At 36.6% G+C, this 18180-nt stretch overlaps 2 protein-coding genes across 2 annotated transcripts; both read left to right on the forward strand.

The window, feature by feature from the left end:
• The first annotated feature begins 4630 nt into the window (after positions 1-4630).
• Positions 4631-7704, forward strand: LOC137388097 (GATA zinc finger domain-containing protein 14-like). The gene is made up of 2 exons (XM_068074609.1): positions 4631-4663; positions 6934-7704. Exons 1-2 carry the CDS (start codon positions 4631-4633, stop codon positions 7702-7704), a joined length of 804 nt encoding a protein of 267 aa, XP_067930710.1.
• A 6519-nt stretch (positions 7705-14223) lies between these two features.
• LOC137388798 (uncharacterized) lies at positions 14224-15866 on the forward strand. The gene is made up of 4 exons (XM_068075247.1): positions 14224-14512; positions 15029-15081; positions 15366-15426; positions 15733-15866. The coding sequence occupies exons 1-4, from the start codon at positions 14414-14416 to the stop codon at positions 15751-15753; spliced, it is 234 nt and encodes a 77-aa protein (XP_067931348.1). The 5' UTR covers positions 14224-14413; the 3' UTR covers positions 15754-15866.
• The last annotated feature ends 2314 nt before the right edge of the window (positions 15867-18180 follow it).

The raw sequence follows: 18180 nt of genomic DNA on the forward strand, positions 1-18180 counted from the left end.
AGGTTCCCTAGTCCTAGACCTGTATGAAAACCCAAACAGAGAGGTTGGTTGGTTTTCTTGGAAATCAATGTGGCGAGGCTCAAGTTTAGAGTGAGACAGCACCAGACCTGGTTGCAGCTATTCGCAACTACTAGCCTCAGTAGACAGCCCTCTTTCCCCCGGTCTTCTACTGAGATAGACAGTGTTATGGCAAGGCACCAAGACCAGAGCCAGTAAAACTGACTTTACGATTACCGTCATGGTTGGGCTAAGCCTCCCTATCGTAGGAGGAGTTTCAGTCGCCGGTGAGCCAGCTCGGCAGATTGAGAAGAAACAAAGAGAAAGGGATGGTGCCTGGACGATGCCAAACAAGTAGAAATTAAAAGTCTATCATTATAATTTATAACATAATGAGAAAAAATATGTTGGTTCACATACAAGAGTATCTGAATATGACCAAAAGTACAAATAAGCACTGACAAGCTAACTTATTAGTACTTTAACTGTGCTATGCTATACCAATTGAGAGCATGAAGTTACAAAGCTACCAATTCTTATCAATAAGACATGAAGTTTTCCAGTTTTTATTGAGAATACTTTTTCAATAAGCAAGTTTAAAAATACACGAGAGTTGCCTTTCTCAAATAATGTGAAGACAACTTTTGTAACATAAAAATGCAATCTCGACAACAAAGTTCAGAACGCAGGCATGCAGTTTTCAGATCGGTACATTTGTGCTTTGTTATTTTCAGGTTGCGTACAAGTCTGCAAGGGCAAAAAATATTACTAATCACTGTATAACCAAGTTTGTGTTGTTTTATTAAGTCTACAATAAGGTTAGATGAGTTCATAAAACCATGAAATTTTATCATATTTTGTCAAAAAGTATTAATTGTTAACTCAATACGGTTCATTGTGTATTTAACCTTGCTTAACCAAACAGTATCACACGACATATTTAACCGTTAAAGCTGCTCAATGCATGTTATTTTTAAATGTTATATTTTATGCAAACAGTTTAGAGAAAATAACATCAATTTATGAAATATCGACCCTAATTGATCACAGTTCAGGCTGATGAAGGTTCATTTAAATAACAAGTATAAAGTCTAAACAAAGCAGGTATATGTAACAGTTTAATGCAGTTTGTGGTGAGTTGAATAAATTCCATGTTTTTTATACTCAAGTCATTGTGTCATTTTTCTTTATAATTAACATTTCCTGATAACTGTGTGCCACACATTGTTTTAAGGTTTTAAGCCAACTTTTCGAAACGATAAGACATTTATACATTGTGAACTGGTATTGTTTCTAATAGCCTTTACAATGTGCAAAGTTTTCTTGCTCATAACTATTATTGTTAAAACTAAAATTCATGTTTTAGGAGATGTAAATTTGCTCTATGTTAGCTTTGTTTTTGTTTCTTTCACAGTCACAAATCATTACAATATGTGATTGTAATATTTACAATCTGTTTATTGAATAAGAACACAACTGCTAAAGTTACTGCTTTATACGCTACTTGATACATAATAGCATGCGATATATATATATATACATAGATTATACCACATTAGGTTTTATACACTATATATACATAGATGATTCTACTTTGGGTTTTCTTTGAAGATGTCCGGATTATATTCAGCATTGTTGTTCTCATATAAGACACAGCTTTTGAATTATTGTCAGGTATCGGAATACAGCTGTTCTACATGTATTATGCTGAATGCAGCTATTTTAAGCATATGTGTTTTAAGAAAATATTTATTTGTATACCCAAGTTTGTTTATATCACGAGTAATGATGACACAACACAAAAGTCTATCAATTTTAATCTGTTAGAAAATCAGGTAGGCGTGATTGAGAAGTAAGAAGAGGTTCTACTCAGCAACTGTATAAAATAAGCATATCCTTATTTATTTAAAGTCACACATAACTTTCAGCTCAGTCAAATAGAATCATATAGACATCTGCTAATTTTCTAGCCTCAGAAGTCCATTATAAGCCACTGGAAATGAAACGTGGTGGCGGAAGTGATTCTCATCAATGACAGCTTTATAGCATTTCTTTGCCTTCTCCTTCTCCCCGATAGTCTCATAGAACAGTCCCTTATCACTATCGTGTGAGTGCTGATATGATTCAGGAATATAGATATCGTCAAAAGACCAATCTACATCTTCATGTCTTTCTCCAAGCAGCATCAGTACTCTAGGGTAAAATATGGGAGCAGAGGCACAACCCGGTTTTAGGGCAGCGCATATAGCTTCTTTAGCCTCCTCGAGAAACGATTTAGCTGTAGTAGAGTTATCAGGTTCCAAAGTGTAAAAACACCAGACAAGATAACTCAAGTATTTTGTATCACCTTCTACAATAGTATGTAATTAATCAGTTGTTTTGGGGGTAAAAGGCTTCTTGCAAAAATGTTGAATTATGAAATAAGAAAAGCAATGTTTAGAGCTGATTATCAGAATCTAATGTAAAATACAATACAACAATTCTTAATGACTAAACACTAATAGCACATACTGAAAATTTACTGATTACTGATTTAGTCATTTATATTTTAATATAAATATTGCTGATATTTTACACTAGTCAAAATATTGCTTACCATATGGAAACACCTCTTCCGGTCGGTCCATTCTCTCTACGTAGCTCTCTACTCTCTCTTTGTGTTCTTCATAGTATTGAATAGCCCATTTCCACATGTAGACCTCAGCGCAAATGTTTGGTCCTCTCTCTACTGGGCTGGCTTTAGCTCCTAGTGATTCCTTGCCATATTTTAGAGCTTTGTCTAGCATCTCAATTCGCTCTTGTTTCTTGGTCAGACGAAGGGAGTGTTGTAAAAATGCTTTTCCAACTTTCGCATAGTGATTGGAATAAATTTTAGATTTGTCACCACTCTCCATAACTTCAATCATTTTATCAGCACAAAAAAGAAGATCAATAGAGCCGGCAGACTCAACTCCAAGTGCTTCCAACAAGCTTGTGAGTTCAAGTGCTCTCCAAACCTTTTGGTACCGCCATAATTCAGCAAGGCAATTCCACACTTCCAGCTTATAAATCCACTCTCCAGAACCTTGAAGTATGGTGAGCTGGTTAACGATAAGCTGTCCCATCTGTTTTCTTTCTTCAAATTCCTTCCACTCCTTTCCTTCACTGCTCAGCATCTTGATATAATAGTAGTGGTATGTGTAGTCATAAGGTTGGTCTCCAAAAAGTAATTCTCTGAATGTCTGCAGACCTTTGGTTCTCGAATCTTTAGACCTTTCATGAGTGTGCAGCCAATAAGCTTGTTCCAACTGCGCCTCTTTTGCAGGCTTGTCTTCTCTGAGGAGTTCCTCTATCTTCTTTGCTGCTTTTTTAGCCTCTTTGCGCTGAGGAGGTCGTTGCTCAAGACAATAGAGACCTTTGTTACACATCGCATGGATACTTTTTCGGTTTTTTTGTAGAGCAAAATCAATGTATTTTTTCAAATCTGCTCCTTGTTCTTTTTTTAAAATGAAAGTTGCTGCAGTGAAGTTTGCATCTGTGTACCACGTATCCTCATCAAGTGGCAGTGTGCGCAGGCTGCCAATTTTCTTTTTAGGGAAACCAGAGAACAGCGAGTATTTCCATGTTTCGAAAAACTTCTTTAAATCTCTTGGCTCTGCAACAGATGTATTATTTTATTGAAACTTGAGCAAGATGTAAGTGAACGTAACAGCTTTATGATGAGCTTCTTGAATTATAAGTAAAGTTACCTCTATTTAATTAAGTGATTCTTTATTACAAAAACAAGAAACTTTCCCCTCAATCACAGTAAAACGATTTGACCAAACATTTCCACAAACTGGAACAGTCCCTGAAACCGGCAAAGGGAACTGACCAAGGAACTGAAACCGGCTAAGGAACTGGCCAAGGAAATAAAACCGGCTAAGGGAACTGGCTAATAAATCAAAACCAGCTCAGGGAACTGGCAAAAGAACTTGAACTGGCTAAGGAGCTAGAACTAGCGATGACCAGTATACGTAATCCTGAAACAGGCGTAGTGAGCCATATCATTACAGTTATTGTAAGATGTTGACATCATTGTAAATACAGCTGTAAAAATAATAAAGACAGATGCCTTCTGGCAATATAAGAATGCACATTGGTAGAGCAAAACCCAATGAACATAGTAAAGCGACTTCATCTGACCAACAAATTCTACAGATCAACATCGTTTAACAAGTGAACACACAAAAAACAACAATTTTCATTGTAGACCAATCAAAAGCTTTAAATAATGTAAGAACAATATCCAGTTTAACTTATGCACCTTCGGACTAATAGGCCATGCTGTGTTATGTATATAAATTATGTGTTATTATATAAAGACTAGTATATATAATAAAGAACTAATAAGTTTAGCCAATCCTTAACATCTCTATTGTGATCTATTCTATTAAGTTTCGTGCTTATAATTGTATTTGAGTTAAAAATGGAATTTTAACAAGATAAGCCAATGCACGGACAGCCATTGTTGTTGGTCAACAATCAAAGGAATTGCGTTTGTTGCCACGACAATGTAGGTTAAATTATATTGGTTTGTTAATAGATGTCAAAGGTCAAGTTTATGCATTTGTTGAAAACAATACTAACATACAAAACTTCGGTTTTTGCCTAAATGGATAACTGGGTATTAGAAATCTGTTCTAAGGTTGGTACACGTGAACTGTTGTAGAAGTTTGTGAATACTGAGTATGATGAGATGCCATTGTGACTTAATTTACAGGGCTACCCTACAATGTACCTAGCTACATTTCCATATATTTCTGTTTTAGTAAATGAGTCAGTTATGATCTGCTTGACACCAAAGTTAAAACTGATGTTACTTGTTCATTAAACATTTTAATGTAGTTCAATAATCATTAACATTTAATCCTTACACATAGTTTACATATCTATAGCTAGACAGGTCTGGAAATATGATAACTACCCTGTTCTATGTTGTTTTTCACTATAGCTCGAGTTGAATAATTACTTACAAAAATAAAAGATGCAAAACTAACAGCATTTCAATTTACATATTAGCAACTAGGTCAAAGGTAAGTTTTAAAACAAACTAACAGAGGCTATGATTTTTTTTCCAAATAACTGCAAAAGTCACCGCACTTATTCTATAAGACATATATCTGAAAGGATATGGTCGGTTAATAGAGAAAAAACTTTTTTTTTCAACTTATTGATGGTTTCCTGAAAACAGCGTTAGTGCACTCATTACAAATATATTGAGAGTACCAACCATTTTCTTTTGCTGCCATTTCCTTTTGTTACATCAACTTCTGATGTAGTAAAATACTCAACAGTTGAAGCTAAGTACCTTCAATATAAAGCGGTTCTACCGAATTCAACCTGTTATATTGCATAAAGCCATTGCCCAAGTAAGTTGAAGTCAAGTGCCTTTAAGATTAAGAGTGCTCTACTGAATGCAAGCTGTTTTATAACATAAAGAGTTGATTGATCTATTTAGTCAATACAATTGTGATGACATCTCTTCGAAGATTTCTTCATACACCATTAGCATATGAATGGCCAACATTTGAGCACATCAGCCATTGCTATAGACTAACAATACCTTGTATTAAGTAATTAGTAATTTGATTGATCAATATGAGGCCTTTCCCTAACAAAAAATATCCCTGATTGAAACTTCCCCAACAGCTGCAGTAGCAACATAAGTACAGTCACATGACAAGGATAATACATTCAAAGCTCTTTTATTCTCTGTACAGCGCATGATTAGGTAAATATAGATTTTAAATAGAGTGACTAGACAGAGCTCGTCATGAGTTTTCAATGATTGAAAATGACTGGCAATGACTGCTGGTTAGAGAATTAGACTAGGATGGGGACTATCGGCTGTACCGTGTCATTAGTAATTTGATTGGTCAATATGAGGCCTTTCCCTAACTAAAAATTATCTGGTAGAAACTTCTCCAACATAGGCCGGGGGAACACTAGTAAAGAGTCACGTAACAACCGCAATACATTCTAAGCTGTTTTATTCTCCATCTAACGCATGTTTAGTAAAATACATATTTCCAACAAAGAGACGCAACAGGATCTCATAGTAAGTCTTCAATGGCTGAAAATGAGCTCGCAATGACTCTCACACAAGCAGTGATTGATTATACTACACACAGCTACTATTTACAGCATGCATACGTTATCAAACATATTGAGCTTTTTCATTTATCATATGCATGATTAGTCTAAATGCTGGTTCATATTTTCTGTGAATCAGCATTTAGAAAAAGGTCCGATCGCAGGTTCACATTCCAAATAGTTCAACAAGCATCGACAGCAGCCTGTACAATATGCACCACTTTAACGATGGTGATGACTTATCCTGGATTGCTTGATCAGTGACCTTTCATGGCAGTTGCTGCGGGAAAGTTACTGTATTGTTTTGGGACTGCATGGTATACACTCTGTTTCCATTGTGTGGATGATGTGAACTTGGAATTGTGCGCACATGGATATATTGTGTGACAAGTGTTTCAACAGGCAGGTTGTGGATCATCGCCAAAACCTTTTTTTAATGTAAGAAATTCTACGCCATAGGACAATAAGTAGTAAAATATTTTTTTATGCTTACTAGTACGGTAAATGTTTCAGCGAAACCAAATTAATGTATGCATGAAACATGTTTAAAATTGAATAGGTGGCACAACATTTTATTGCGCATGATTCTTAAGTATCATTTCCATCATTGGCAATCATGAAACATTCTATAAAGATTTCCGAGTAAGAAAACTTGCTTGATTTGTTGATTTTTACTTTGTGTATGACTTGTGGATTGATGCAAACTTACGGATTAACCACATCATGGTAACATCGTGATGACAACGCTATGCTTTAAACTATTAACTGCCATAAAAGCAGATGGCTTTGTGATAGTGTGGAAAATTTTATCACATCAATCAGATCAAGACAATCAGCCCAAGACAATCAGACCAAGACAATCAGACCAACACAATCAGATCAACACAATCAGACCAACACAATCAGATCAACACAATCAGAACAACACAATCAGATCAACGCAATCAGACCAACACAATCAGATCAACACGGTCAGAACAACACAATCAGACCAACACAATCATACCAACACAATCAGACCAACACAATCAGATCAACACAATCAGAACAACACAATCAGATCAACGCAATCAGACCAACACAATCAGATCAACACGGTCAGAACAACACAATCAGACCAACACAATCATACCAACACAATCAGACCAACACAATCAGATCAACACAATCAGAACAACACAATCAGATCAACGCAATCAGACCAACACAATCAAATCAACACGGTCAGAACAACACAATCAGACCAACACAATCATACCAACACAGTCAGACCAACATAATCAGTCCAACACAATCAGATCAGCACAATCAGACCAACACAGTCAGACCAACACAATCATACAAACGCAATCATGCCAACACATTCAGACCAACACAATTAGACCACAACAATTAGACCAACACAATCATACCAACACAATCAGACCAACACAATCAGATCAACACAATCAGACCAACACAATCAGACCAACACAAGCAGACCAACACAAGAAGACCAACCTAATCAACATAATCAGACCAACACAGTCAGATCAACACAGACTACACCAATGTATTGAAGGGTTAAAACCAACTATTACCACTGACAACTAATGAGTATTATAACTTACATCAACCACCATCACTAGCAACTAACCAGTACTGTAACTTACATAACTATCATCACTAAAAACTAACCATTATAATTGCTGACACCAACTGCTATCGGTTAAAGTATGAATAGGATTGTATTGGCAAAATGTTCACTTGATAATTATTGTATTTGGAAACAAGCTAAAGGTTATGCTTTTTGATAATACCTCTACTGTTGGGTTCAAATAGCTGAAATATTATAGAACTTTGTGTATGGACTTTGCCACATTTTATTGTTGGAAGAGGGTTAATAAAGGGATCTTGCTTCATATCTACCATACGTGACTACTATAGACTACTGCTAATGTAAGTCATTTCATAAGCTAAGTTCTAAGAGTTTATCAATGTAAAGTGAAGTTTATGTGTTGTCAGTTTTGTATGGATTTTATGCAAAGCTTAGATTTAATATGCCACATGCGGAATACTACTATTTTATCAATTGAATCTGTAAAGCTGTTCTTATTTATGTTCTGCAAGTTTTCTTGTTGGGAGTAATTTTCTTCTAATTAAATGATGTATGCATACATTTTAGAACCCTGATTCCGGCACATGTGCAATCAATAATGTAGAACATTCTTCTACTGATAGAAGTTAATAATTGTAAGTGTATACTATACTATGTGGTTTTAATTGAATTATTATGCAACATTGCTTATGTATGTGGAACTTGATGCTAAACTGTTTACTTCAGTAATATTGTACTTTTGATAATTTTTGCCTGTTAGTGTTATGCAGATATATCTTTGTACAAAGTATAATACTAACATCATTCAATATTACGGGACACAGAATTTTGGAATAATAAAACTAGTTGCCAAAGACCTACACTATTACCCTTGACCTTGATTCATGCGTGAACAGTGCTAATTAAGACCCACCACCTACTGTCAACTTGGTGTGTTCACCATGACTGAAGATGAAAAGCATGGACTGACAACCCTTTAGAGTGACCAAACCAGATATAAACAAGAGGTCAGCAGAGCGGCGAGATTATTGTAACAAAGCTATGAGCATCCAAAGACCAGTATATCCCTCACATGTACGACTATATTAGTCGATAGAGTTGTGGGCGCGGGTCGGCGTATGTGGTCGTGGTGAAAAGCTATGCGTATACGACTGATATCGTCGACAATACAACCCGCTTATAATACTGCAGTACATTCTTCACCTGCACGACTATATTAGTCGATATAGTGGTGGGCGTGTCTATCCAAGCTGACCCGTAGATTTTTTTGTTAGGTGCTCTGTTGTATTCGGACACCACGCATTTTCCGGAGAAATAATTTATTATTCTTTCGTTGGACAATTCTTCAGCGCTAATAACTTGAACATAACGCTACGCTAGATAACTAGACTACTAAGCACCATAGATTTAGGCTTAATGATACGCTAAAAGAACTTGTGCAGTTTGGTCGTGTCATGAGAAACAGAATGAGAAAATGTCCGAACTGTGCTATACCATTTGTTAATTTGTTACAGTTATAGTATTTTTATTGTGTTAACTTTTATAGTATTGACAGTGTTGTCCGAAGATTTCTCCATAAAGTGAGCCTCAAATAACGAAGTAGTTGTAATTTTTTGTTTGTGAATTTCCAACATAAAAACGAACATTTTTGTGTAAGTTTTGTTAAGTACCGCGCGAGCCAGAAAACAGAAAATTATTTGTGTTGGTGCCATCATAACCAATTAAGATTCAGCTTTTCGTGATGACACAGATAATTAAAATAGCATCATTGACTCTGATGATGGTGAACGTAATAGTTTTGGGAGAGTAAGGAACATTTTAGAGGATCGTTTTAGCTTCGAAGCGATCGTGGCTTCACATAGCTTTAGCAATGCACAAAGCGTGGATACATTGAACTTTTTTCATAGTACTATTGGTTAACATGTTAGCAAAATAAAATATATAACGAAGTGTTCTAGATAAGTTTGAAGTTGAAGAAAAAATTGTATACATATCATGAAGAAAAATCGGCAATTTTCGGTAAAAGGCTGGCAGTAGGCCGATAGCTAAATATGTACATGGGCAGGAGTTAAAGGGTAGCTCACAGCAAACACAATTTGGAGAGTTCAAGGCCGTGAAAACTATCTAGCAACCTCATTAGTCTTACACACAGCCAAGTTTTCAAACACTGTTGATTAAAAAACATCCAAACACAATTCAGTTGTAATGCATTTCTGAAATTACACACCTTATAAAGACCCAGCATAGGTACCCATAAGTATAGCAAAATAAAGGGAATTGATTGGGTGCAGACTTAATTAACCCTATCCATAAACTGATTTAGCTAGGTGGCTGTACCATTGAATAACGATTCAGGACATGTGTTTAATATCTTTGCTGAAGGTCATGTGTAGTTGAAAATTCATAATCGCTACCTACTACGGCTGTACTGGTAATCTAAAATTCTGAACTTAGCCATACCTTAACTTTACAATGAGAGTGATCCAGGTGACTCAAGTGTTGATTTCTTTGCTTAGACGGTACGTCAATTAGTACATATTTAACATTGCAACTTTTCGACTTCATCCTGAGACTGGAGACCAGGCTCCTAGGCTGGGCATGTACCATATGAAGCGGCGCTCAGTTTATTAAAAAAAAGTTATTATCATGAATCACCAGTGAACCACACACAAAAATCTAATACAGTAAAACTCGGCTAACTCGACATTCACGGAACCGAAAGAAAGTGTTAGAGTTATTAGAGCGTTCAAGTTATGAGAACACTCACAAGTGCATGTATTATTGTATTTATCAGTACATATACAAACTATATATAAATCAAAAGCATTTATTGCTTGTTTCAAGTTAAGGGACCTCTCATGTAATGTTTTAACAATTTTTATCAGAAAGTATAAATATTTTCCTCTTATTACTTGAGATTCGTTTGTTTGTTTTTGGTGATGTGACGCTTCTCCTTGCTTGCGGAGGGCTATCCCCAAGCGGATGTTTGGTAAAATTTAATTTTTTGCAAACCTTTAAAAAAGTCGTTAACGAAAATATTTGGCAGATAGTGGTAATAAGGACGCCTAAGAACTACTAAAAGTTGTTGTTTATCTTTATGGCTTGGAATAAAGTGATATTCTAAAGCGATAACAATCGTCTCGGTAACCGTTGGGCAAAAAAACTTCGAATTAACGAAGTTAAGGTCGAGTTAGCTAAAGCATTTTATCATTGCGTGGGAACGGACCAAACAAATCCATTCGAGTTAACCATGTGTTCGAGCTATCCGAGGGCGAGTTATCCGAGTTTCACTGTATATGGCTTGAAGCAATAAAGTCTCTACAATATGTCTTTTCATTTTATTGTTTGTTTTATGAACATATCTAACAGCTCATTTTATATGCTGGAAGCGGTCAGACTGTTGGGGCGTCTCCTTGTTATTACTTATATTACTGGTATCACGCTACCACCACCTCATATTTTATTGTCTGATGTTCTTTTGTCTGTTTTAGCTTGCAGCATTATGGAAAGAAGTTGTAGCATTTGCGGTAGCACAGGAAATGTATCTAAAAATAAATGTAATGCATGTGGTAAGTTTGTCTATTTGTTTTAAAACAGTGAGCTCGCTACCCTTTTAATTCTGCAATATTTATAATAATTTGTTATGATTCACAGGCAAAGCACCCAGTCACATCAAAATAAAAGTAAGCTGTCCTTAAATTTTCCTTTTTGCATTTATTTTTAGTTGTCAAGATGAAGTGCCAGTGTGGGGCCATTAATGCCATCAATGCCACAAAGTGTAGTGCATGTCGTAAGTCTAAAACAATCATCATTTAAAAGCTTCTGTGTTAATACTAATAGTCGTGATTGCTTTGCATGGTCTTTTAGCATAGAACTCTTTTCTTGTTTTGCCTAAATCTCACTGTTCTCAATAACAGCTTTAGATCATCAGAACTCCACCCCATGTGGAAATGCGATGTTGGTTTAGCATGCTTTGCAGTGCCAGGTTATCCATCAATGTCAAAATGTCAAAGTTTTATTCTGTTTGCGATAGTTTTATCTGTACCCATTTATTGTTTTCACAGCTATCATCTTCCGTGATTTGAAGGCACAGACAAGGATGTCTACACTTAAGAAAAGGCGGGAGGAGGGCTGGGCTGGGAAGAAGACCACAAAATACTATGTGGATGCACTGGAGCGTGCTGTGAGTGAAGTAAAATATATTTTGCTTTACGTCAAGTTATAAGACTGACATGCCAAATTGTGTAAATAGAAAGCTTTAAATACGCTCAGGCTCAACTTTAAAACAACTTACTTTTGCGGCTGCAATTCAGGTTTTGTTTACATTAAAAATGTCTGAAAGTATGCAGATATCAAAGTAGATTCAGATACAAATGTGGTTAATGTGAAAAATCACTTGTAATATTGGTTTTGAAGCCTTGTGATGGTGGTGACTACAACGCTATTGATTGGTCCCCTAAAGCTTAACATGCCAGTAATAGTTGCACAAGCCCAACTGAGTATAGGACAGCTTTCCTTAGTAGATGAAATGAATAAGACAACAACCCATGCAAAAGAGTTATTTTAGGAATACCTAGCATCCAAATAACTGAGAAAATAGTGCAAATTCTCCAAGCTCAACAAATCTGAATCAGCTCACGTCTAGTGCAATAGTATATTATCAGCTAGCAGAAGATTTGCTTTTCATGTTGTTGTTGTAATTCATGGTATGAACGAATGTATCATACACTCTTATAATATTGTTTATGTTCATTTTTACAGGCTGCCCACGCCCACGCCCACGGTGCAGGTTTATCTGTTTTATGCCTGGTATTCAAACCTTCAGGCAAAGGTACCTTGTCTACTATTATCGAAGAAGGATGCCACCAGACTGAAATTGTGTCAGTCATCAAAGAAGCGTTCAATGATATGACAAGATGTAGTAAGTTCCCTTGGTCTTTTCAATGTACAGCATAACTTAATTGCCTGTTTTATATTACATCCTACTCCCGTATGTGATTGTTTTGTTGCAGAAGACTATGTGCAAAGGACCTATAAACCGTATAACCCCACATCTGCTTCCACATCAGCTACTACATCAGCTTCCACATTTGCTACTTCTACATCTGCTCCCATATTAACGTCTACATCTGCTCCTACATTACCTTCTACATCTGTTCCCATATTACCTGCTACATCTGCTCCCACATTACCTTCCACATCTGCTCCCACATTAACTCCTACATCTGTTCCCACATTAACTTCTACATCTGTTCCCACATTACCTTCTACATCTGCTCCCATATCATCTGCTCCTACATTACCTTCTACATCTGTTCCCATATTACCTGCTACATCTGCTCCCACATTACCTTCCACATCTGCTCCCACATTACCTTCTACATCTGCTCCCACATTAACATCTACATCTGTTCCCACGTTAACTTCTACATCTGTTCCCACGTTAACTTCTACATCTGTTCCCACATTAACTTCTACATCTGTTCCCATATCATCTGCTCCTACATTACCTTCTACCTCTGCTCCCAGATCAGCTACTACTACTACTTCCTCAACCACACCAACACCTACAAAGGCTGTAAGTATAGTATTCCTAATATTTCGTCCCAAAAGAAACCAAGATTTTAAATAATACGAGATCTTTAGAGAAACAATGCATATGAATTGCTTCCCATTGTTTGGTCATCTTTCTTCATACAAATTATGACATATAAGATAGACAAACAGTTCAGAAAAACTAATACAGACCCAGCAATGAAATGTTCAATATCGTTTGTTGTAGAAAAGGTGTGCTGACAAAGCATGGCACAAACAGACACACAAAGTAAGTAAAGCCATAGCTCATTTCTCACTGTCTAATTTTGTTGAACCTCAGTCAAGCAATTTCATTGCTGATATGTTTGTCTACGCCATGAGATATTTACTTTGCAATTGACCTTTACTCAAATTTAAAGTACCCATAATTTCTGAATGCCATTGACCTCAGTACTGTTATTTTCCAGTGTAAGCAGAGAAAAAGGCCGAATAAGCAGCGCTCTAGTAAGTAGAAAATGCTGTTTCATTTTTTCATTGTCGTTGTGTTGAATCTCTTATCAATTGTACAGTAATGCGCTATGACCATGATGAAATTGACTATTTTGCTATTTTATTTTCTCTTAGAGGGGATGGCTGCTATGCAGGTAAAAGTTTTCTTCTGTGTGGTGCATAGGCAGCAAAAACTCTTGTTATTCTCTTCTTTCCTTCCCTCACCACTCTTCTTGCGAGGAGAGGTGGGAGGGGAAGGAAAGAAAAGAATAAAAAGATTTTTTGCTGCCCATGGGTGGTGTCTTTTTTTGCCTATAGTGGAATTCACAAAACAACCCTGCAATACTATCAATTATAACAACCTGGTGTCGTGATTTTGTTACCATTTTGTTTAACATGTCATAATTTGACATGTTTGTATTTTAATTGGCAGCCAAATAACCACAACACAGCTTGCGTTTGTCTCACTCACTAACAGCTTTGTCATAATCACGACATGCCAACAGCCCACAGGGTGGCAGTAAATGATCAAATAATTTGCTTTCTTCAGCTAACCATGGTTGATTTCAGGTCTGATTCGGGATGGGCTTTTCGCTTGTACAAATTACTTGTTGCGCTAACATGCTGTGATATGCACTGGTTGCTAGCAGCTCAATCATTGCGTCTTTTTTCACCAAAGATATGGTTTTTCTTTGTTGTATAGGAAATACTACTCCAGCAGAATATATTAACCCAAACAATTCTGACTCAGATGCAGAAGAGATATTGAGTGAAAAGTTGGTAAGTTGATGAACAGTCAAAGGCACTTTTCCAGTGTTTTAGAGTACACATTCAAGTATACCAAGGTCCAAATCATGGTAATTTTTCGTCTTCTCATGCCAATAAACATCTATAATCCTGGGGATCTATCCTTTGGCAAAAAATTGCCTAAAAGGACTAAATTGGTTAATTAACTGGGTATGATCATTACAAATACCTGAAATGGTGTACTCGGTAATCTATGTGTATTATTTTTAAATGACGTTCAATATCTTATGGCATTGTTTTATTAGATAGGTGCAAATTTGATCAATTTTTTGTGTCAGCAATGGGTAATGTTACTGTCGAGAAAAGACAACTTGACACATATTTGGAATGCAAATTGATATTTTGTGTTCAAAAAGTTTCAACCTCTGGTCATGCGTGGACTACATTCACTACCACATGTTACAATATGTTTGACATAGATTTTCTGCCCCTCCTCTCCTCTCTCTTTCACTTTTCGATTCTCATAATTTGTTTCTGAATCTTTTTCAGGACAAGAATGGTAGAACACTGTACCTGGTCAAGTGGAAACATTATTCATCACAGTAAGTCACGTCAGCCGAATGTCTATTAGGGGCGAATATTCATGGGCTGAGTCGTGACTAAAATCCATGCTTTTAGTCATGACTCAGCTTCAGCCAGTCAATACGACTAGGATTATAGGATTATCAACAATAGAGCAATTGATGCTGTATTGAGTTGTCATTTATTTATTTAGTCATTGCTGCAACAAAGCACAATGACCTTATGTTAAGAGCGGAAACATGTAGCATCTTAAAACCCACCAGCTGATCAGACTAATAATCATCTCAATTTTATTTTGTTGCAGAAGTAACACCTGGGAGCCCTCTAGAAATCTCAAACAAATTTTGGCACTGCTAAACTATAAGGTGAGTTTAGCCAGTTACACAAGCAAAAAGTGCTTTGCTGAAAGTCTTATTGTTTACCTAATCATTGATAAAGATCGCCACAATCATGGAGTCAAATCTGCACCCCATTCATGGCTATAGGTCGCCCGATTTTTGTCACGTAATGCATTCATATCATACAAGTTAGTTGCAAGGACATCAGCCGAAAAGAGTATTGCCTCCCCAGCTGAATCATCATATAGCCATGTGTTTTTACTGGGTAACTAATGCACATCTTGTTTTGTCACTTCAGACAGCATTTCTTTACCGTTTTTCCTTCTTTTGCAGGAACATGTCCAGTCAACATGACCAGCAACTCCTATCTGCCACCAGCAAGCATCCACATACACAGACATTCTTTACTTGTATAATGTAAAAATATGTAATATAATAGTAATATAATATATCAATTAATAATCAACAGAAAATAACACTTTGTTGCAATAATCAATTCATCAGATCAAACTACCCGGCTTGCATTATTCTATTTGAGGATTGGTAACAATAGGAAGAAGAAATAGAATAGAACGGAATCTTGCTTACTCTTGAGTGGAGTTCCCTACACAGCTTTGTTGTGATCCTTTGTGTAATCTTATAATTATGTTCAATAAAAGTGATCACAGGGACCCCCTACACATAACCACAACATTCTAACACAATTCTAACCTGTTGTCCAATCAGGTTGATTTATGCAACTTGCTCACCTGCTTAGTCCATACAAACCATCATAAAGTTTTCGAAGCCTTAGGATGTGCACTGATGTGGTCCAGAACAGTTTTGTAAATCACTGCTTTTTTGGTAAGGCAGTGATGGCTGAAAGTGTCATGGCTGTCTCACTGGTGCGGACACCTGCAGGTATGAATAGACAACTCCAGAGTAGATGGATAATATCTATTAATAACGAATTTCTACAATTCTTGTCCCACATGTCTAAAAACTTGGTATTTATACTGCTGAGCCATGTTAATACTGAATATTATTTCAGTGTTGCTACATTTTCGTTAGTTCCCATGTAAACAGTGAAAGATATTCAGGATTTATCTCCCCCTTGTGTTGCCTGTCATAGTTGAATATTTTAATAATTCAACTCAGTAGATACAGTAGGCTTATTGAAATGCATTTTAGTCATTTTTACTTGTATCTTGAGAAATTGAAATGGTTAAAACTAGGTGCCCGACTTGCTTCTCCATACAAATCACAATACTTGTGGAAACCTATTACTTTATTTACTCATGTCGCCCTGAAAAGTTTTGTGAGAATGAACTTTTACAATTTTTAGGCCACGTGTATAAAAACTTGGTATTTATACTGCTTGTCATGCAAGTGCCAAGTATTATTGGTACTTTGCCAACAAACATTATGCTTATTAGCTAAAGCTTTATACAAGCTAATACTGTCTCATTATAGCTATTAATAATGCTTGTAGCTTTTTACAAAGCTTTTCTATGACCAAACATATAAATACTTGGGTTTTCTGTTATCAAATCAGTTGTCTCTGGAGCGTGCAATAAACCACATTTCTCTAATTTAATACTCTATTTGATTGCTTCTGTGCAGAAACATAACAGAAGCAAATTGGCGACAAGGATTTCACAAGGACAAGGATCATAACTGTTCAAAATTGCACCACTACAATGGCAGAAGTAGCAGACCTGATCAAGCTAATGCAGAAGCAGCAGGAGGACCAGAGACAGCAGCAAGAGGAATACAGACGTCAGCAAGAAGAGCATAGACAACAGCAGCATGAGGAGTTCAAGCAGCAACAAGAGGAATACAGACGTCAGCAAGATGAAAGAATGGAGGAGAATAAGAAACTGATGGAGCTACTACTACAAAACCTACAACGGAAACAAGAAACAGCTGCAACCGCTGTTCCAGCCTTCCCAGGTTTTGACCCAACAGCAGAGCTACTAACAGATTACATAGACAGATTCAACACCTTCATTGCAGCAAATTCTATTCATCAAGACAAGATTGCTGGCACTTTTCTCACCAACCAACAGCCTACACTCTACAAGCAGCTTAGTAATATGGCAGCTCAGCTTTCAACACCCAAGCAGATCAACGACCTCAACATGGATGAAATACTGGAATTTCTCAAAGACCAGTATGACCCTAAGCGCTTCATTGTTAGAGAGCGTTACAAGTATTGGAGTGACATGCAGAGGAAACCTGGAGAAACTATTCAAGAGTTAGCTGCCAGAATTCGTCAAGATGCAACTACATGTGCCTTCATAGACATTACAGATCCATTAGATGAGGCTCTCAGAACAAGATTTATCTGCTCTGTAAACAATGAAGCAGTTCTCAAATCTCTCTTCAAGGTCAAGGACAATGAACTCAACTTCAACAAAGCTATACAGGTAGCACAGGAAACAGAAGAAGCAGCTAAAGTTGCCAAAGAGACAGTTTATGGAAACTCGTCTAAAGTCAACAAGGTTGCTCAACAGAAATCAAGATACAAACCACTCCAGAAAAACAACTCTACACCTGACAAGCAGAAGGAAGGAAAGCTATGCTACAGATGTGACCGAACTAACCATACAGCGGATGACTGCAGATTCAAAGCAGCCACCTGCAACTTTTGTTCTAAACAAGGTCACATAGAAAGAGCATGCAAGAAAAAGAAATCATCTGCAGCAGGAAAACCAGTAAAGATGATAGAATGCACATCAACCAAGATGGTGAAACTTGCTGAAAACATCAAACTGGAGGGAGACAACTTCACACTTGAAC

The sequence above is a fragment of the Watersipora subatra genome, chromosome 2 (assembly GCF_963576615.1).
Source record: "Watersipora subatra chromosome 2, tzWatSuba1.1, whole genome shotgun sequence".
Taxonomy (NCBI): Eukaryota; Metazoa; Bryozoa; class Gymnolaemata; order Cheilostomatida; family Watersiporidae; genus Watersipora; species Watersipora subatra.